The 21071-nt window shown below is 38.2% G+C and overlaps 1 protein-coding gene across 5 annotated transcripts in view; it reads left to right on the forward strand.

The window, feature by feature from the left end:
- The first annotated feature begins 775 nt into the window (after positions 1 to 775).
- DNM1L (dynamin 1 like) overlaps positions 776 to 21071 on the forward strand; it is a 49183-nt gene continuing 28887 nt past the window's right edge. For 2 of the 5 annotated variants that reach the window (XM_042992087.1, XM_042992088.1), the window contains exons 1-2: positions 780 to 1191; positions 19784 to 19931. In XM_042992087.1, coding sequence (XP_042848021.1) covers positions 934 to 1191; positions 19784 to 19931 — 406 coding nt within the window. In that variant the 5' untranslated portion in view covers positions 780 to 933. Of the gene's footprint in view, positions 1192 to 19783; positions 19932 to 21071 lie in introns of all 5 variants that reach the window. The other 3 variants (XM_042992086.1, XM_042992089.1, XM_042992090.1) reach the window with 3 other exon arrangements.

Below are 21071 nucleotides of genomic sequence, written 5' to 3' on the forward strand. Positions count from 1 at the left end.
TTCTAGGGGCTAGGGATGCATCAGTAAACTAAACAGTCAAAAATCCCTGGCTTCTAGAAGCCAATAATCTAGCAAGAGGAGAGAGTAAATAAGTTCAATATGTAGCATGCAAGATGAAAATAAATACTACGGAGAAAAATAAAGCAAGGGGGCTTTCTTTTCACCTACTTTAGGTTTTTGCTCAAATGTCACCTTTTTATACTTTGAGATAGGAAAGATTTGGAGGTTTGGAGTAGAGGAGAAATATGATCTTGCCTAAAAAAGAAAAACAACATTTAGGAATGTAACAGGCACACTTAGCAAAAAGCAAGTAAGGTAGTTATCAGATCTCCACTTTGTCAGGAATCAGGCCACAGCAAATAAAGTGTTATATAGAATACAGAGAACAAGGGCTCAGCCTTTCCCCTCCAAAACTCTTGACATAAGCTTCTTCCACAACACGTTTTTACAAAAATCTTGGGAGAACCCGCATGTTCCAACCGGGGCTGGGTGTTGTATTTTTGCAAAATAGCACCCCACGCCTTCTAGTATCAGCCTACAGACCCTTTGCACCTGGTTGGGGTGTCTGAGGCTCTGAGTTATTCTTTAAGTCTCTTCAACCCGTCCTTATTGAGCAGGCAGCTTCATAAGGAAATAACATCTTGGATAATCAAGATACTACGCTCTGCTAAACACACATCCATATCTGGCATTTTCACACCCGTTACGCTCTGAATACAGGCGTAAGTGTATTTTCCCTCCTACTCTTAGGGCTTCGCTCTGAGGGCTTTTGAAGAGAGCCTGAAAACCACGCCCGCCCCAAGCACCTTCTCCCTCGGCTCTCCACCCGCCCAGCGCGGCGTAGCTTTCTGGAATCCGTAGGCCTCTCTTTCCTCTGCCCCCAGAACTACAACTCCCGGCAGGCTCTGTTTCTCTCCACCTTCCTCTTAGCGCATGGCCTGCCGGGAGGGGGCAGGTAGCGCGGGCGGGGTCCAATGGGTGCCGGCTCCCGAGGAGAAGGCGGAGGAGAGGAGGAAGGAGGCGGACTCTGGGCCCCGGCCCCATTCATTGCCGCGGCCGGCCGGGCGGGGGTCCTGTGTTTTCGGAGCCATGGAGGCGCTAATTCCAGTTATCAACAAGCTTCAGGATGTCTTCAACACGGTGGGCGCCGACATCATCCAGTTGCCTCAGATCGTCGTGGTGGGAACGCAGGTAGGAGACGAGGGCGGCGTCCGCCCAGGCCAGAGCCCGGGGCGCGGGCCTGGTGGGGGCTGCGGCAGCGCCGGCTCCGAGCCGGCCTTTGCGGCCTGTGGGAGGAGGGCGCTGCTGGGGGCACCCGGGCACTTCGGGCTGTACCGCGCCTTTCCGCCCGGGGCAGGTTACTTCGGGCCTGGGAATCCGGGCCGGGTCGGGAGGCGAGGGGAGGAGCCGGCGCGGCGGGTCCCGGGGGCGGGCTAGTCGGGGGACGGACCGGCAAGCGGAACTGGACCCCGCGGAGACCGGGCGCGGCTTGCCCTGCGGGCCGCTGCTTGGAAGGGCACCTGGGGGACGCGCTGGGCACGTGGGGCCACACTGGGCTCATGGCGGGCCAGCTAGCCCTTCTTCGGTTGGTTTTAGGGCGGCAGGGTTTTTATTCCCCTTCTTGCCTTGCTCAGGGGCGCCGGAGTCAGTTTTGGAACCGCGGGGTCGGGGTTGAGAAGGCCGCTACTGTGTGGTACCTGAATGTTTTGCTGCTGTGCAATCCCTTCATGTTTTGAGGACGCCGAAGCAGTTAATAAAAAGCAACCCCCCCCGTCTCCCCCGCCCCAAACCACCTGTATCTGGGTGTTAGGAAGGAATAACCAGTTTTTCTGCGTTGGCTGTGGTTTTTGTCTTCCATCCAAATTGGGCATCAGGTTCTCTGGTCTTTTCATATTGGGTGTCATAGATAACATAATTTTTTATATGCAGAAAATGTTGAAAAATTATTTTTAGAGTGACAGGAGAAGTACAAGTTTCATTTTCTCTGCCTGCTGATTTTCTTGGTTTTAAAAGAATCGTAGGACTCTTATTAGAGTTTAGAGAAACGCATTTTGGAGCTTAGTATATTGATTTTAAGTGTTTTCATTTCTCAATGATCTTTTCTGTTGAGAAGGGGACGGTTTCCTCATTTTCTGTCGCTACATCTTGCTACAGTATTTTAGTGTAGAGTATAAATATTATGACAGGGAACTTAACGTTCAGAGTACCATGGAGTATATTCAAACCTTGGAAACCATAGACATCCTGTACTTTTTCTTGCTTTTAAATAAAGTGGTAGAAATTATTTCAGAAACACATATCCTTGGTCTGCTGTAGGATTGGTATAGATTCTGCTCACTCTTGCCTACATATATTGTAGTATTTGTAACTTATTTGTAATGATTGGACACTGAATCATCAATATAATATTAGGAGCTGTATTTTTATTTCACATATTTTGTTCACTGCTGCGTTCCTATTCCTAGCTCTGTAACAGTCCCGGGGCGTGTAGTGAGTGCTCCATAAATACTTTGAATGAATGGATATTGTTCACTGTAACCAGATAATATTTTAAAACACTGGTACTTCTATCATCAAATGGATCTGTTTTTGAAAATACAGTGAAAGGAGATGAACTAAATCTTCTTTGGTAGTAATTTGGAAGTGTTTCCTATCTGTGGACCAGAAACTTTCCATATACTTTTAAGAGATTCTTCATGCTTTCTAAGCTTTGGAGAAGTAAAAGAATCAGGGCTATTGTGTGTCAGCATAAATAGTTTAAAATCAAGAAGGATTTTTCTTACACAAAATTGAGTTTCCCTTTTTTTTTTTTCCCAAAGTTTGTTTATTTAGAGAGAGAGAGAGAGAGAGAGAGAGAGGCAGACAAAGAGGGAGAGGGAGTATCCCAAGTAGGCTCTGTGGGATCAATGTGCAGAGCTGGCTGTGTGGCTTGAGCCCATGAAACTAAGATCATGACCTGAGCCAAAGTCAAGATTTAGGCACCTAACTGACTAAGCCACTGAGATGCCCCAAAATTGAGTTTATTTCCGTGAGTAAACCTGTTGGCAGAATTACTCTTTGGAGTAGAGGAGTAAAGATCTCACTGGTAGGAAAATCATTAACGTTGTGCTAGCAGAAACCATCCTAGTAGTGATACATGCCATATTTATGTGTTGATGTTTGAAATTGCTCCGTAGGAAAATTAAGTTTGTGTGTGTGTTTTAAGTAGGCTCTCTGCCCAAAACATGGAGTTTGAACTTATAACCCTGAGATAAAGAGGCACATGCTGTACTGACTGAGCCAGTCAAGTACCCAGGGAAATTAGTTTTTAAAGACTTAATGAAGGTTATCTCCATTTACGTCTTTATTAGCTGTACTTCAGTCCTTTATTATTCAGGTACAGAATTAATAAATAAGGTTAGAAACAATGTCTCCCCACCCCATCCCCCCCATATTTTCATTATATTGAAAAAAATCACTTCTGTTTGACTTGAATACTAGTATACCACTACTTTGTCCTCTGTGCCATTTAATGTTTTGTAATATACAGCACATGCATTACATTCATATTTAATGGAGTAGTGTACGATATTATCCCAACATAATAATAAATGTTCTGACTGGTAAACTTCTCAGTGGCAGTGATGATGTCTTCATAATACGGGTAGAGCCTCTCTCTTACACATTAACTACACCTTAAGTGGCTGTAGATCCCATTTTGTTGAACTTTTTATAGAAGTGATTTGCAAACTTAGTATATGTAAGAATCACTTTGAAAATAAGTTCCTAGATTCCATCCCCAGAGATTTTGATTTTCAAATCTAGGTTGGGCCAGGCACTACAGGTGATTCTGATGCAGATGATTCATAGATCCCAATTGAAAAGTGTATTAGTGAGTCTTTGATTTTAAAATGCATGTAACTAGAAAAGATAGGGAAGCTGAGCCTAAGGGCATACCACCATTGAGTAGCATGTTGATATCTGTGGCATTCTTGCTAATGTTTTAAATTTTGATTTGTTAAATTGCCCAAGTAATCCTTCTTTCAAGCCTATAGAGTTGGAAGAGTTGAGGAGAAGGAATCATGTTTATAGCTGTAGATCATTCACAACTTTAATGGTTTTAGCTAAATAGTTTTTTGTTGTTTTTTTTTTTTTTTCTTTAACTGAGATCATCTGTGTGGAAAGAACAGAAGAGGGGAGAGAAAAGGTTGATACTTTTAGACCATGGTGTACTTTGCAGGTGGAGAGGAGATAAGACTTAAACAACTTTTGTGACTTAACTTGGGAAATTTAATCACTATTTTTTTAAGTTGAGAATAAGGGGGTGCCCTCCCAGGTATGTAATCTAAACCAGCACCCAGGGGTGCCTGGGTGGCTCTGTCGGTTAAACATCCGACTTCAGCTCAGGTCACCATCTCACTGTCCGTGAGTTCGAGCCCTGCTCAGAGCCTGGAGCCTGTTTCAGATTCTGTGTCTCCCTCTCTCTCTGACCCTCCCCCGTTCATACTCTGTCTCTGTCTCAAAAATAAATAAATGTAAAAAAAATTAAAAAAAAATAAAACAAAAACAAAAACAAAACACCAGCACCCAGTATAGGAATCCTAGTGACATGACATTAACCTGAGACTCAGAGTTGCTAGTAATGAACTTTTCACTTTACCTTTCATTTCATGATTTCAGCATTCTACCTTTAGGAATTCAGAAAGGAATCTTGGGTTTTAAATGACCAGTTTGCAAACCAACATTTTTTTTCTAACATTTTAAAATATAATTTATGTAACATAAAATCACCATTATAGAATGTACAGCTCATTGGTTTTTAGTATATTCACAAGTTGTGCAACCATCACCATCTAATTCCAGAACATTTTTTTTTCCAGAACATTTTTATTATGCAAGAAAGAAACTCTGTACTCATTAGCAGTCATTCCTCATTTCATCCTTCCCCTGTCCCATCCCCTGGCAACCACTAATCTACTTTCTGTCTCTATGGATTTGCCTATTCTGGACATTTCATATAAATAGAATCATACAATATGTGGCTCTTTGTGTCTGGCTTCCTTTGCTCAGCATGATGTTTTTAAGTTCATCCATGTATTAATACTTCATTACTTATTTTTTTTGAAAGAGAAAGGGAGCTTGTGTGCATGGGGGGAGGAACAGAGGGAGAAGGATAGAGAGAATCTTAAGGAGGCTCCACACCCAGCAAGAGCCTACACGGGGCTCCATCTCACGACCATGAGATCATGACCTGAGCCAAAATTAAGGGTCAGATACTTAACGAACTGAGCCGCTCAGGTGTCCCAGTACCTCATTACTTTTTATGGCTAAATAATATTCCATTGTATACATATGCCACATTTTGCTTATCCATTCTAGTTGATGAATATTGGGTTGTTTCCATTTTTTGGTTATGATGGAGAATGCTATGAACATTGTTTGCAAGCTTTTGTCTGGACATGTTTTCAGTTCTCTTGGATATACAGTAAAACCTTGGATTGCGAGTCACTTGTTCTACGAGTGTTCCATAAGACGAGCAAACATTTCTAATAAATTTTAACTTGAAAAATGTTAACAATATGAATAGTATGTGATGATGAAAATCGCATGATCGCAACTCAGCCAGTGGTTTTTGAAATTCGCTTTGATATATGAGTGCTTTGGATTACAAGCATGTTTCCAGAAAGAATTATGCTCTCAAACCAAGGTTTTACTTAGGAGTAGAATTGCTGTGTCATTTGGTAACTCTTGTTTAACTTTGAGAAACTGCCACATTGTTTTCCAGTGCGGCTGTACTATTTTACATTCCTTCCATCAGTGTTTGAGGGTTTCAGTTTCTGCACATCCTCACCAACTCTTGTTATTATCTTTTTATTTTTATTTATTTTTTTAATGTTTATTTTTGAGAGAGAGAAAGTGACAGACTGTGAGTGAAGGAGGGACTGTAGAGAGAGAGGGAGACACAGAATCTGAAGCAGGCTCCAGGCTCCTTGCTGTCAGCACAGAGCCCGACGTGGGGCTTGGACGCATGGACCGTGAGATCATGACCTGAGCTGAAGTCAGATGCTTAACCAACTGAGCCACCCAGCTGCCCTGTTATCATCTTTTTTAAAAAACTGCTAAATCATCCTAGAATTCTTTTACTTTAAAAAAAGCATGCCCTGCCCCCAGCACTGCTATCTACATTTTAGTTCCTGAAATCTTGCTCTCTCCTGCTTGATGTGCCTTCATTTGTCCTGTGTTCTTAAAGGTGATGATTTCATTAAGTTTAGTAATTTGGTGCTAAATATTGATCATAGATTTCATTCTGTATTGTTTTCTTGTGCATGTTCTTAGGTAAACTTATATATTTTCTCTTTTTTTTTCTAGTTTCTTTGTATAGTTCATGTGCTGCTTCCCTTTTTTTTTTAACTTAAAAATGAGGTGAAATTTCTGTAACATAAAACTTGCCATTTTAGAGAGTACAGTTCAGTGGCATTCAGTATATACATAATGTTGTGCAATCAGCACCTCCTTCTAGTTCCAAAACATTTTTACCACCCAAAAGAAAATTCCATGCCCATTAAGCAGTTACTTCCTGTTCCTCCGTTCCTCCAGGCCCTGTAAACCACCAATCTTCTTTCTGTCTCTGTGGATTTACCTATTCTGGCTATTTCATAGAAATAGAATCATAAAATATGTTACCATTTATGTCTGACTTCTTTCACTACAGATAAAAAATGTTAAAAAGATAAGAAAAATAGGTGCACCTGGGTGGCTCAATTGGCTAAGCATCTGACACTTGATTTCAGCTCAGGTCATGATCTCACTGTTGTGAGATTGAGCTCCATGTTGGGCTCTGCACTAGGTGTGGAGCATCCTTAAGATTCTCTCTCTCCCTTTCCCCCTCACCTGCTTGCTTGCATGCTTTCTCTCTCTCAAAAAAACTATTAAGAAAAATAAAGAAAAATCACATTTATCTGTTGTATTAATATCCAAGAATTAAGAAGTGTCTTTTATAAAATGAAAAGTGAAAACTTAGTAAAAATTGAATCACTTTTGGGTAATGTGTCATGAATGAATGTTTGCTACTCCCAACTGATGGTGGTTATCAGAGAGAAAATGCTAAAAATACGACAAAGCCTTTTCAGTGAAAGGCTCAATCTCACAGTATAAATCCAAAGTACTGTAGATTTCAGTACAGTACAATTCGGAAGAAACTAAAAGATGACACTGAGACCAGGCACACAAATCTCTAACCCTTGAGGGGTGCCTGGGTGGCTCAGTCGGTTAAGCGGCCGACTTCGGCTCAGGTCATGATCTCTCAGTCAGTGAGTTCAAGCCCCGCGTCGGGCTCTGTGCTGACAGCTCAGAGCCTGGAGCCTGTTTCAGATTCTGTGTCTCCCTCTCTCTGACCCTCCCCCCGTTCATGCTGTCTCTCTCTGTCTCAAAAATAAATAAACGTTAAAAAAAAAAATTAAAAAAAAAATCTCTAACCCTTGAATATATAGATATTGCATCAATTTGAGGATTATGTGAGGATGAAAAAAGCAGAAGGCATAGGGGTGCCAAGTGGGTCATATTTTCAGAGTAAGCCACCTGTGACTTGCCATACGGGAAGTTCTGTAGCCACTCACCTTCCTAGAATGAGCGCAGACATTGGTTGTTTAAATCACCAGGGGAAAACATGCACTGATCTAGCCAGTTGTAGAGGAAGCCAATATTATTTATAATAGATAAAAAATGAGAACCTGTAAACATGTTTGGTTTGCGAGTCTGTTGACGTAATTTTTGTAATTGAAATATAATTGGCATACAGCATTATATTAGTTTCATGGGTACAACATAATGATTATATATATATGTATATATATATATGTATATATATATATGTATATATATATATATATATAGTGAAATGATCACAATAAGTCTAGTTAATACTCATCACCACACATAGTTGCATTTTTTCTTATGAAAATGTAAGATTTACTCTTTTAGCAACTGTCAAATATATAGTACAATATTATTATCTGTAGTCACCATACCGTACATTATATCCCCAGGACTTACTTCATTGGAAGTTTGTACCTTTGACCACCTTCACCCATTTCACCCACCCCTTGCTTCTGAGGGCTGCTAAGCTGTTCCCAGTATGTATGACTTTCTTTTTGCCTTTTTTTAGATTCCACATGTAAGTAAGATCATATGATATTTGTCTTTGGTTTATTTCACTTGGTATAATGCTGTCAGAGTCCTTCCATTTTGTTGCAAATATCAAGACTTCTTTCCTTTTTTATGGCTGAATAATATTCCATTGTGCAGATGTGTATATATTAGAGTAGTCTTTTAAGATCTTTTGTATTTCTGTGGTAACAGTTGTAATATCTCTTTTATTTCTAATTTGAGTTCTCTTTTTTTGTGGCAGGTCTGGTTAAAGGTTTGTCTATTTTTTTCTTTTCAAAAAAGCAGCTCTTAGTTTCACTGATTTTTTTTCTTCCTGTTGTCTTTTTAGTCTCTGTTTCATTTATATCCACTTTGATCTTTGATATTTCCTTTACTAATTTTGGATTTACTCTTCCTTTTCTAGTTCCTTGAGATGTAAAGTTAGATTGTTTATTTGCTATCTTTTTTGTTTATTAATACAGGCATTTATCACTATGAAATTCTCTGTTAGAACTGCTTGTGCAGTTTTGGTATGTTATATTTCCATTTTCATTTGTTTCAAGCTATTTTTTAATTTTATTTTTTCATCCATTGGTTAATAGCATGCTTTTTAATCTCCACATACTTGTGAATTTTTCAGTCTTGTAATTGATTCCTGGTCATAGTATTGTAGTTGGAAAAGGCGTGTGATATAATTTCAGCGTTCTTAAATTTACTAAGAATTTAATTAGGCCACTATTTTTGTGGCCTAATACATGATCTATCCTGGAGAGTGTTCGATGTATGCTTGAGAAGGATGGGTATTCTGTTGCTTTTGGATGGAATGTTCTGTGTGTATCTCTTTTTTTTTTTTTTTTTTTTTAATTTTTTTTTTTAACGTTTATTTATTTTTGAGACAGAGAGAGACAGAGCATGAACAGGGGAGGAGCAGACAGAGAGGGAGACACAGAATCTGAAACAGGCTCCAGGCTCTGAGCTGTCAGCACAGAGCCCGACGCGGGGCTCGAACTCACGGACCGTGAGATCATGACCTGAGCCGAAGTCAGACGCTTAACCGACCAAGCCACCCAGGCGCCCCTGTGTGTATCTCTTAAGTCCATCTGGTCTAATGTGGTTTTTTCCTTAAATTTTAAGTCTAAGACACTTAACTTACAGTGTTATAATGTCGTTTCAGGTGTATAATACACTGATTCCACAATTCTATACATTAGTGCTCATCATGACAAGTGTACTCTTAAACCCCTTTACCTATTTTGCCCATTCCCCCCTGCCACCCACCTCACACCATGGGTTCTTTGTATTTAAGAGTATGTTTCTTTGTTTGTCTCTTTTTTTCTTTGCTTCGTTTCTTAATTCCACATATGTGTGAAATCATATGGTATTTGTCTTTCTCTGACTTATTTCATTTAGCATACTCTTTCCGTGGTGTGTGTGTGTGTGTGTGTGTGTGTGTACACCTCTCTCTGTCTGTCCTGTCTCTGTCTTTATCCATTCCTCTACAGATGGTCACTTGGGCTGCTTCCATAATTTTGCTTTTGTAAGTAACACGGCAGAAAATGAAAGGGTGCATATGTCTTTTCAAATTAGTGTTTTTGTATTCTTTGGGTAAATACCCAGCAGTGGAATTATTGGATCATATAGCAGTTCTATTTTTTTTTTATTTTAAAAAGTGTTTTTTGATGTTTACTTATTTATGAGAGAGACAGTGCGCATATGAGCAGGAGAAGAACAGAGTGGGGGGACAGAGGATCTGAAGGGGGCTCTGCACTGACAGCAGAGAGCCTGACGTGGGGCTCAAACTCACAATCGTGACCTAAGCCGAATTAGACACTTAACCTATTGAGCCACCCAGGCGTCCCTTGCCCATTCTTAAATTGGATTATTTGCTTTTTTTTTTTTTTTTTTTGGTGTTGTAGAAATTCTTTATAGTTTTTGGATACTAAACCTTTATCGGATATGTCCTTTGCAAATATCTTCTCCCATTCAGTAGATTGTGTTTTAGTTTTGTCAACTGTTTTCCTTTGCTGTGCAGAACTTTTTATTTTGATGTAGTCCCAATAGTTTATTTTTACTTTTATTTCCCTTGCCTTAGGAGACATGTCTAGAAAAATATTGCTATGACAGATGTCAAGAGAAATTACTGCCTGTGCTCTCTTCTAGGATTTTTATGGTTTCAAGTCTCACAGTTAGGTCTTTAATCCATTTTGAGTTTATTTGTGTGTATGGTGTAAAATAGTGGTCCAGTTTGATTCTTTTGCACGTAGCTGTTCAGTTTTCCCTACACCATTTGTTGAGAAGAGACTACCTTTTTCCAGTTGCGTATTCTTCCCTTCTTTGTTATAGATCAGTTGACCATCATGGATTTATTTCTGGGCTCTCTATTCTGTTGATCTTTGTATCTGTTTTTGTGCCAGTACCATACAGTTTTGATTAGTACAGCTTTGTAGTGTATATTGAAATCTGGGATTGTGATATTTCCAGTTTTGTTTTTGTTTTTGTTTTTGTTTTCCCCAGATTACTTTGGCTATTCAGGGTATTTTGTGGTTCCATACAAATTTTAGGATTATTTGTTCTAGTTTTGTGAAAAGTGATGGTATTTTGATAGGGATTGCATTAAATCCGTAGATTGCTTTGGGTATATGGACATTTTAACAATATTTGTTCTTCCAATCCATGACCACAGAATGTCTTTCCAATTGTTTGTGTCATCTTCAGTTTCTTTCATCAGTGTTTTACAGTTTTCAGAAAGCAGGTCTTTTACCTCTTTGGTTGTTTATTCCTAGGTGTTTTATTATTTTTGGTACAATTGTAAATAGGATTGTTTTCTTACCTTCTTTCTGTTGCCTCGTTATTAGTGTATAGAAATGCAACATATTTCTGTATATTGATTTTATATTCGGCAGCTTTCCTGAATTCATTTATTAGTTCTGGTAGATTTTTGATGGAGACTTTAGGGTTTTCTATGTATAGAATCATGTCATTTGCCAATAATGAAAATTTTACTTTTTTCTTACCAATTTGAATGGCTTTTACTTCTTTTTCTTGTCTAATTGCTGTGGGTAGGACTTCCAGTACTATGTTGAATAAAAGTGGGGAGATTGGACATCCTTATCTTGTTTCTGATCTTAGTGAGCTTTTCCTCATTGAGGATGTTGTTAGCTTTGGATTTTTCATACATGGCCTTTATTATGTTGAGGTATGTTTCCTCTAAACCTACTTTGTTGAGGTTTTTTTTTTTTTATCATAAATGGATGTTGTACTTTGTCAAATGATTTTTCTTTCTCTATTGAAATGATCATATTATTCTTATTGTTTGTTTTGTTGATGCGATTGATTGATCTGTGGATATTGAACCACCTTTGCATCCCAGAAATAAATCCCACTTGATCGTGGTGAATGACTTTTTTAATGTATTGTTGGATTCAGTTTGCTAATATTTTGTTGAGGTTTTTTACATCTATGTTCATCAAAGATATTGGCCTATAGTTTTTTCTTTTTTTGTAGTGTCTTTATCTGGTTTTGGTATCAGGGTAATGCTGGCCTCATAGAATGAATTTGGAAGCTTTTCTTACTCTTCTATTTTTTGGAATAGTTTGAGAAGAATAGGTATTAACACTTCTTTAAACGTTTGGTAGAATTCACCCTTGAAGCTGTCTGGTCTTGGACTTTTGTTTGTTGGGAGTTTTTATTACCAGTTCAATTTTGTTACTAGTAATTGGTTTGTTCAGATTTTTTCTTTCTTCCTGGTTCAGTTTTGGAAGATTATACATTTCTAGGAATTTATCCATTTCTTCTAGGTTATCAATTTGCTGGTGTACAATTTTTTTTTGTAGTAATCTCTCATGACCCTTGTATTTCTGTGGTGTTGTTTCTCTTTCATTTCTGATTTTATTTGTGTCCTTTCTTTCATTCTTGATGAGTCTGGCTAAAGGCTTATCAATTTTTGTTTATATTTTCAGAGAACCAGCTCTTGGTTTCATTGATTTTTTTGTGTGTTTTATCAGTCTCTGTTTCATTTATTTCTGCTCTAACCTTTATTGTTTCTTTTCTTCTATTCACCTTGGCTTTGTTCTTGTTATAGTTCCTTTAGGTGTAAGGTTAGATTATTTGAGATTTTTCTTATTTCTTCACGAGACCTGTATCACTGTAAATTTCCCTTTTAGAATAGCTTTTGCTGTGTTTAAAGATTTAGACCATTGTGTTTATATTGTCATTTGTCTCCATGTATATTTTGATTTCCTCTTTTTTTTTTTTAATTTTTTTTTAACGTTTATTTATTTTTGAGACAGAGAGAGACAGAGCATGAACGGGGGAGGGGCAGAGAGAGAGGGAGACACAGAATCCGAAGCAGGCTCCAGGCTCTGAGCCATCAGCCCAGGGCCCGACGCGGGGCTCGAACTCATGGACCGTGAGATCGTGACCTGAGCTGAAGTCGGACGCTTAACGGACTGAGCCACCCAGGCGCCCCTTGATTTCCTCTTTGATTTCTTTATTGACCCATTGGGTGTTTATTAGCATGTTGTTTAGCATCCACATGTTTGTGTGGTTTTTTTCCTTTTTTTCCTTGTAATTCATTTTTAGTTTCATATTGTTACAGTCAGAAAAGAACCATGATACGATTTCAGTTTTCTTAGCTTTATTGATACTTGTTTTTATAGCCTTACATGTGATCTATCTTGGTGGATGTTCCAACAAAAGGATGTGTATTCTGTTTTTGAATGGAATGTTCTGTATATATTTGTTAAATCCATCTGGTCTAACCTGTCATTCAGACACTGTTTCTTTATTGAATTTCTGCCTAGATTATCTGTCCATTGATGTATGTGGGATGTTAAAGTCCTCTACTACTGTTGTATTACTATTAGTTTTTCCTTTTATGTTTTAATATTTGCCCTTTGTGTTTAGGTGCTCCAATTTTGGGTGGGTAGATACTTATATAATCCCTCTTGTGGGATTGACTCCTTTATCATTGTATAATGCCCTTCTTTGTCTCTTGTTACAGTCTTTGTTTTAAAGTCTGTTTTGTCTCATGTAAGTATTGCTACTCCAGGTTTTCTTCATTTCTATTTGCATGGTATATTTTTTTCTGTACTTTGATTTTCGTTTTTACATGTGTTAGGTTTGGAGTGAGTCTCTTGTAGGCAGTATATAAATGAGTCCCTTTTTTTTTATATCCATTTCACCACCCTATGTCTTTTGATCAAAGCATTTAGTCTATTTACATTTAAAATGATTATTCATAGGTGTGTACTTATTGCCGTTGTTCCTGGTCGTTTTTGTAGTTCATCTCTGTTCCTTTTCATTTGCTCTCTTTCCTTGTCATTGATGACTTTCTGTAGTGTTATGCTTGATTTTCTTTCTCTTTATTTTTTTGTGTATTTGTTATAGGTTTTGGGTTTGTAGTTACCTTGAGATTCATATATAGGATACTAAGTATGTATCAGTCTATATTAAGTTGGTGGTCATTTAAGTTCGAATACCTTCTTTCTTTTTTTCTTAATGTTTGTTTATTTTTGAGAGGGGAGGAGGGGGCAGAGAGAGAGAGAGGGGGACAGAAGATCTGAAGCAGGCTCTGCACTGACAGCAGTGAGCCAGATGTAGGGTTCGAACTCAAACTGCGAGATCATGATCTGAGCTGAAGTCAGACACTGAACTGGCTGAACCACCTTGGTGCCCCAGTTCGAACACATCCTTAAAAAGTAAAGCTTTTTTATTTCTTCCTCTATGTTTTGTGTATATGTTGTCATATTTTATGCATAATTTTCTTATTTCTAATAATGTCCTCTCCCACTCCCCCCCACCCCCACTTATAGAAGTCACTTTATCACTTTTTATAAGGCTGGTTTAGTGGTGATGAACTTCTTTAACATTTGTCTGAGAAACTCTTTATCTCTCCTTCAATTCTGAATTGACCTTGGCAGGTTGAGTATTTTTGGTTGTGGTTTTTTTCCTTTTAGCACTTCGAATATATCATGCCATTCCCTTCTGGCCTGTAAAGTTTCTGCTGAAAAATCTGCTGATAGCCCTATGCAATTTCCCTTCTACATAACTTTTTTCTTCTTTCCTGCTGTTCTTAAAAGTCTCTTTAATTTTTGCCATTTAAATTGTTATTTTGTCTTGGTGTGGCCTCCTTGAGTTCATCTTATTTAGAACTCTTTGGGCTTCCTGAACCTGGATGTCTGTTTCCTTCCCTAGGCTAGGGAAGTTTTCACTTACTGTTTCTTCACATCATTTTCTGCCCTTTCCTTCCTTCTTTTCTTTTCTTTTCTTTTCTTTTCTTTTCTTTTCTTTTCTTTCTCTTCTCCTTTTGGGACCCCCATAATGTGAATGTTTATTTGCTTGATATTGTCCAAGAGATCCCTTAGCCTTTACCATTTTTTAAAATTCTTTTTTCTCTTTGCTGTCCAGCTTGGGTGTTTTCCAGTACCCTGTTTTCCAGATGCTGATCTGGTCTTCTTTATGTACTCTAATGTGCAGTTGATGTTTTCTAGTGTATTTTCCATTTTAGTTACTGTTTTTTTCAGATTTGATTGGATCTTTTTTGTATTTACTATTTCTTTGTTGAAGGTTGTTCTTCCACCCTTGTCTGTAGTCTGGTGGACATCTTTATGATCATTACTTTAAACTCTTTATTAGGCATGTTGTTTATATCTGTTTCATTTAGTTTTTCTGAGGTTTTGCTTTTTTCTTTAATTCAGAGCATATTCTTCAGTCTCTCATTTTGCTTGACTTTGTAGGTGTCAAGCTACTTTTGTAGCTTGTAGGTGTGACAGCTACTTTTCCTAAACTTGAAGGAGTGGTCTTGAGTATAATCGTACCCTGTGTACACTGTGTGTGCCAGGTGACTTTGGCTGGCTGGAGCTGTATCTGGAGTGGGCTGGGCTTCCTGGGGCACTCTGTGCTGGGGCTGCCCTGGAAGGATGGCCAGCATGGAAGTGGGCATGGGATAGGGTGGTTCTGGGGCTTTCCACTCAGAGGGTGTCCTGGCAGGACAGCTGAAGTTGAGGGGAGTGCAAGCTAGAGGGTCCCAGATCTCTCTTGGCAGAGGGTGCTCTGGTGAGACAACTAAAGCTGAAGTGGTTGTGGGCTGGTCCCTGGGTTCTCCACACAGATGGTGCCCTGGCAGGATTGCTGAAGCTAAAATGGGAACAAGCTGGTATGTCTGGGGGTACTTAGTGCCGAGGTGCCTTGGCAGGGCAGTTGGAGCCACGGCTTGTGTGGTCCATGGTGTCCTGTAGTGCTCTCTGCCAAGGTTGCCCTTGCAAGCTGTCTGGAGCCAAAGTGGTGTGGGCCTGTAGTGTTCTGCAGTGCTTTGTGCCTATGTTATGTTGACATGACAGCTGGAGCTGTAGTGAGTGCCCAGCAAGGGTTCCTTGCAGTTGTGACACACTGGCGCCGCCTTGATGGGATGGCGATGGTTGGTGTGGGTTAGGGACCCAGTGCTCTCTGAGGCAGTAGGCTGGCTGTGGCACCTGGAACCCTACTCCCTTTTGCACTATCAAGGTGGAGGATGGATGTAAACCGGGGCACTTGCCAGCCTCTCCCAATTGGAGAGAGTTCCGGTAGCTCCCCCATCATTTGGTGGAGTTGTATGCTGGATCTTTTATATACTAATTGCTTTTTTAAACCACAGCTTTTTCCTGTGCCCCAGGGCAGAACAATCTGCTCTTGTATAGTCCCTTCATACTATCCCTCCCCACTTCAGTTCACAGCATTGGAGGTAGGGGTTCCCTTCCTTACAGTGTCTGGTTTCTCTGTCTCTCTTGCCGTTTTCTATGTTTTCTGTGTTTTGTTGTGTAGCAACTACTCAGTCAGCCCTCAGTTCTTTGGAGGAATTGCTGTATAAGTAAGTGTAGATTTGGTGTGTCTGTTGAGGGGGAAAGTTCAGCATCTTCTTAAGTTGCCATCTTGGACAGGACCCTTACTTATCGTCACATTTTAAATTTGTGGTATCTAATTGTGTTTTTTATTATATCTCCCTGATTACTAATGAATATGATCATTCTAAATTTTTTCTTACCCTTTGTGGTGCTGTTTTTGTGAGTTTCTGTTCCTGTCTCTGCACATTATTTTCTAATAGATTATTCATCTTTTTCTCACTGATTTGTGGAAGTTATTTATACATTTTGCTTACTAGTTCTTTGTGAGTTAGAGGGATCACAAATATTTTCCTCTAATTTTTTTGTATGAGTAAAATAAATTTTAATTTTACTGTAGTTGGACTGTCACTTTTTTTTTCTTTAGTTTGTACATTTTATGTAGTAAGGAGTCATTCTCTATCTCAAAGTCAGGAAAGTATACTTTAATATTCTCTAATTTGTAAAGTTAGAATTTTTAAAATTTGTAATTCATCTTGAATTTTTCTCCTTTATTTTATTTTTCCATGGTTTTATTGAGGTGTTGTTTTTATAATGTGAAGTTTACCCACTTGAAATGTATAATCATTCGTTTTTAGCACGTCTATAGAGTTTTGCAACTATCACCATAATTTACTTTTAGGTATTTCATTATCTTAAAAAGAGACCTTGTATCCATTAGCAGTCATTTCCATTTCCCTCTGCCCCTAGTGCGTGGCATCCACTTAATCCACTTTCGTGTCTGTTCTGGACATTTCATATAATCAGGATCAGATAATATGTGGTCTTTTGACTGACTTCTTTCACTTAGCATAATGTTTTTGAGGTTTATCCATATTGTAGCATGTATCAACACTTTATTTCTTTGACTGAAAAATTGGGCAGGGTTTTGCACACACAGATAATAGGTGAATGAGAGAGATCTGTGGTAAAGTCTTAAGGGACTGGAGAACCTTCATGAAACTTTGAAAACTAACCAAACAAAGCTCCTTTCTAAGACCAGTTCTTGCAGTGAGAAGCAACTGAGAATACAACTGACCACCCCTGAAGAATACAGACAAAGGAAAGAGAAGATCCAGATAAAAGTGGTAGAGAGGAACAGAGACAAGTTACCAGAAAACAAAGAACTATATTTTTGAACACTATATGGAGACAAAAGGGAGTTTTAGAGTGTAAAGTTAGAATTGTTATTCTAGGCCAAGTTTTTTCCTAAAGTTTAGAAAATGACTGTTGTCAAATCTCATACAAAGTTTTTTAAAGAAAAATGAGACTCAGAATAACATTCTTGTTGACAAGAAAGTATACCAGAAAGACATGTTCGCAAAACAGATGAAAACAACTAGATATTAAGACAAAAGGCAAGATAAGGCATTAAATAACAAGTGTGTATAGGAACAAATAAGAACTAGGTGGTAGAACTTACTAAAGTATTAGAAATGAAAGGAAATTTATTTTAGAAATGAGGACAGCTTAGAAGTAAAACAAGAACAAGTAAACATAACATATAGTACCTTGAGAGAGAAAGATGTTGGAAAGGAAGAAACATTAAAAATAAAAAGGGTAGGGAAGAGGTGTAAAAAGAATTTGACAGAGGGGCTCAGTCGATTAAGCGTCTGACTCTTGATTTTGGCTTAGGTCTTGATCTCACACACAGTTCATAAGATTTAGCCCTGGGCGGCTGGCTCTGCACTGCACAGCATGCACAGCGGCTGGCTCTGCACAGCATGAAGCCTGCTTGGGATTCTCTCTCACCCTCTCTCTCTTTCTGCCCCTCCCCCACTTGCTCACATACTCGCTCTTTCTAAATATTAGAAAAAAAAATTGGGGTGTGGCTTCTGGGTGACTCAGTTGGTTAAGTGTCCAACTTTGACTCAGGTCATGGTCTCGCAGTACGTAGGTTCGAGCCCTACGTTGAGCTCTGTGCTGACAGCTCGGAGCCTGGAGCCTGCTCAGATTCTGTGTCTCCCCCTCTCTCTGTTCCTCCTCTGCTCACGCTCTGTCTCTCAAAAATAAACATTAAAAAAAATAATTTGACAGACATTGACATATTGAAACAGGCAAAGAAGATCCAACATGTGTATAATAGGAGTTTCCCCCCCCCCCCCCCCCCATTATTTAGGATTTTTGCCTTTGTGGAAAATATGAAAGTAAAAGTTGTACTAGTTGTGACTAAGAAACAGTGTAGTACAGGAAAAACAATCTATACAGAAAATACTAATTATAAAGTTAATACAAAATTTATAAGCATTTAAGATGTATAAATAGAAATTAAGGTTTTTATATACTATTTGATTATTTATAATTTTTTTTTAACGTTTATTTATTTTTGAGACAGAAAGACGGAGCACGAGCGGGGGAGGGGCAGAGAGAGAGGGAGACACAGAAACTGAAACAGGCTTCAGGCTCTGAGCTGTCAGCAAAGAGCCTGACGCGGGGCTTGAACTCACAGACCGCGAGACCATGACCTGAGCCAAAGTCAGACACTTAACCGACTGAGCCACCCAGGCACCCCTTGATTATCTATTTACTAGTCTTATATCTGTGTTAAATTTCCTGAGGGTGATCGTTGAATATGGTTGTATGGAAGAATGCCCTTGTGTATGCCCTTAGAGACAGATATGCTATATTTTTTAGAGATGAAGTGTCATGGTGTATGTAACTAACTCAGATAGGACAACAAAAGAAAAAGTGTGTGTGTGTGTGTGCGCGCGCGCGTGCGCGCACATGCGTGTGTGTAGAAAGAGACATAAAGCATATGTGTCCAATGTTAATATTCAGTGTATCTTTCTTAAGATATGAGCATTCACTGTTAATATTCTCAAAGCTCTTGTGGCTTTGAAATTTTCAAAATAAAACGTTGGGAAATATTCAGAACAAAAGTGAAGTACTTATGGATAAAGAAGCTTTATAAGCTAATAAGAAATGTAAAATGCCAGCATTTGAACAATCACTGAAAAAATACAAAAAACCTTTAAACAAAATGATCCTTGACTTCAATAATAAAGTCATGTAATTTTAAACGAGCTGTCAGTGTTCATCTATCAAAGTAGCAAGGATTCAAAAAAGTGATAATGCCCACTGCTAATGGGGCTGCAGCAGATTGAATGGGAAGTGTAGCTTGGTTCCTGCCTTCTTGTGTGCAGTCTGACAGCATCTGTGAATGCTTCAAATCTCTGTTCTTTAATCTTTAGCTCTTTAGCAACTTCATTTAATGAACTAAATCCAGTGAAGTAATAGGATAAGTGAGTAAGGTTATATGTATAAACCATGTGCACTGTAGCATTGTTAATGGTAGCAAAAACCATTTAAATGTCCAAGTCAAGTTTGGCTTTATACACTGTAGAATACTATTTGACCATTAAACACAGATGTTAGTATATTGATATGGAATATTATCCGTGATTGCTACATCAAAAATAAAAGCCGGTTAGAGAAAAATACATGTAGTGCTACCCCATTTAAAGTCATATATTCTCATAGACATAACATTACGTGCCAGTATTACAGGTTTTGAAAACCTGGTTGGGAGAGTATCAAAAAAAGTAGGAAAATTACAGGAGAGTGGGACTTTATTTTGGGGGAGGGCGGGGGGAGAGTAGGACTTTAATCTCTCTTTTTGGAGTTTTTATTTTAAAGAAATAAAGATCATATAATAGAAAATAAAACTAAACTTTCAGTTTAAAAGTCTTTGCAGTAATTTTTTCTTTAATTTCTTTGTATGGTGCTTTGTCAGTGTAGTCTTATTAAGTTATTTAAAAAATCTATGTAGAAACTCATTTTGCTCTTGTGTATTCTGTTTTCAGAGCAGTGGAAAGAGCTCAGTGCTAGAAAGCCTAGTGGGGAGGGACCTGCTTCCCAGAGGCACTGGTATTGTCACCCGGAGACCTCTCATTCTGCAGCTAGTCCATGTTTCACCCGAAGATAAGCGAAAAACAACAGGAGAAGAAAATGGTAAATTTTAGAATTGGAATAAGAATTATTTAAAAATTCTTCATTTTTGCTTGAATCTTAAAAACACATTAGACCAGATTAGACCAGAAATTAGTGGTTATAACAAAAGCAGAATTCCTGTGAAGAGAAGTGGAATGCATCATTTCTCATGTAAAGAAAAAAAAAAAAGTAAGTTTTGAGGACCATAAGTAGACTTGTTTGGAATATTACCTTTTTGGTAGTTCAGCTTATTAGTAAACTGTCGTTAATGTTTATGGAGAATTTAGTGAGATGCTCAGTAAATAGAAATCAGTTATTTTAAAGAAAAATTTTTGTGTCTTTTGGAGTGTTTTAAGCTTTTTTTCCCCTAGTGTTTAAAAAATGTTTTTACTTTGATTTAGAAATTTAAATCATTTAGATTCTAGTTTAAAAATTTTAAATACACTTAAAATGACTTTGTTTTTTATTATAGCAGGGTTATCTCACCTTCCCTTTTCTGGTGTCACCATGTACTTGCTAATTTTGAATCTTTTGCCCTTCAAGCTAAGATGAATATTATTTTTAGAAAGAGTTTTGGTTTTTTATTTTTATCTTTTTTACTGTCCTTCTCTTGCCATGCTTACCTACATAGCACATACTATTCTGATTTTTAAGATCCACCCACTCCTCCAATAGCAAATGTGGAATATTAAAATGAGAAAAACATGTACTGTCCTTTATAGCAGTTCTTTGGTTAAATTGAAAATATTTTGAGAAATGTTGTGTCTGTCAGTGGATATTAAATTGCTTATTAAGTGCGTGTCCTATTTATACTTATTTATATTAGTGAGGTTGGAATGTTTGACGAAAATAATATATTTAATCTTCCTTTTTAGTTCAGTGTTTGGCTCAGACTTTCTTATTTATAAGTCTGTAAAATAACTAATTACATTGGTAGCAGAGTACTATGTTTGTTACTCATCTGCAGAGATCTGTTTTCAATGCAGTTTCATTCTAGTTAGATTCTCATCTAAGAAGGGATGATAGTATTGATGAAATTGAAGTTACTTTAATTATTTTTTCTATTATTATAGGAGTATTGGTAGTGATAGCTTTTTTTTTTTTTTAAGGAGTAAAAAAAAAAAAAAAAACCTATCATGAGCATCTGCAATGACTATAGAA

The sequence above is a fragment of the Panthera tigris genome, chromosome B4 (assembly GCF_018350195.1).
Source record: "Panthera tigris isolate Pti1 chromosome B4, P.tigris_Pti1_mat1.1, whole genome shotgun sequence".
Classification (NCBI taxonomy): Eukaryota; Metazoa; Chordata; class Mammalia; order Carnivora; family Felidae; genus Panthera; species Panthera tigris.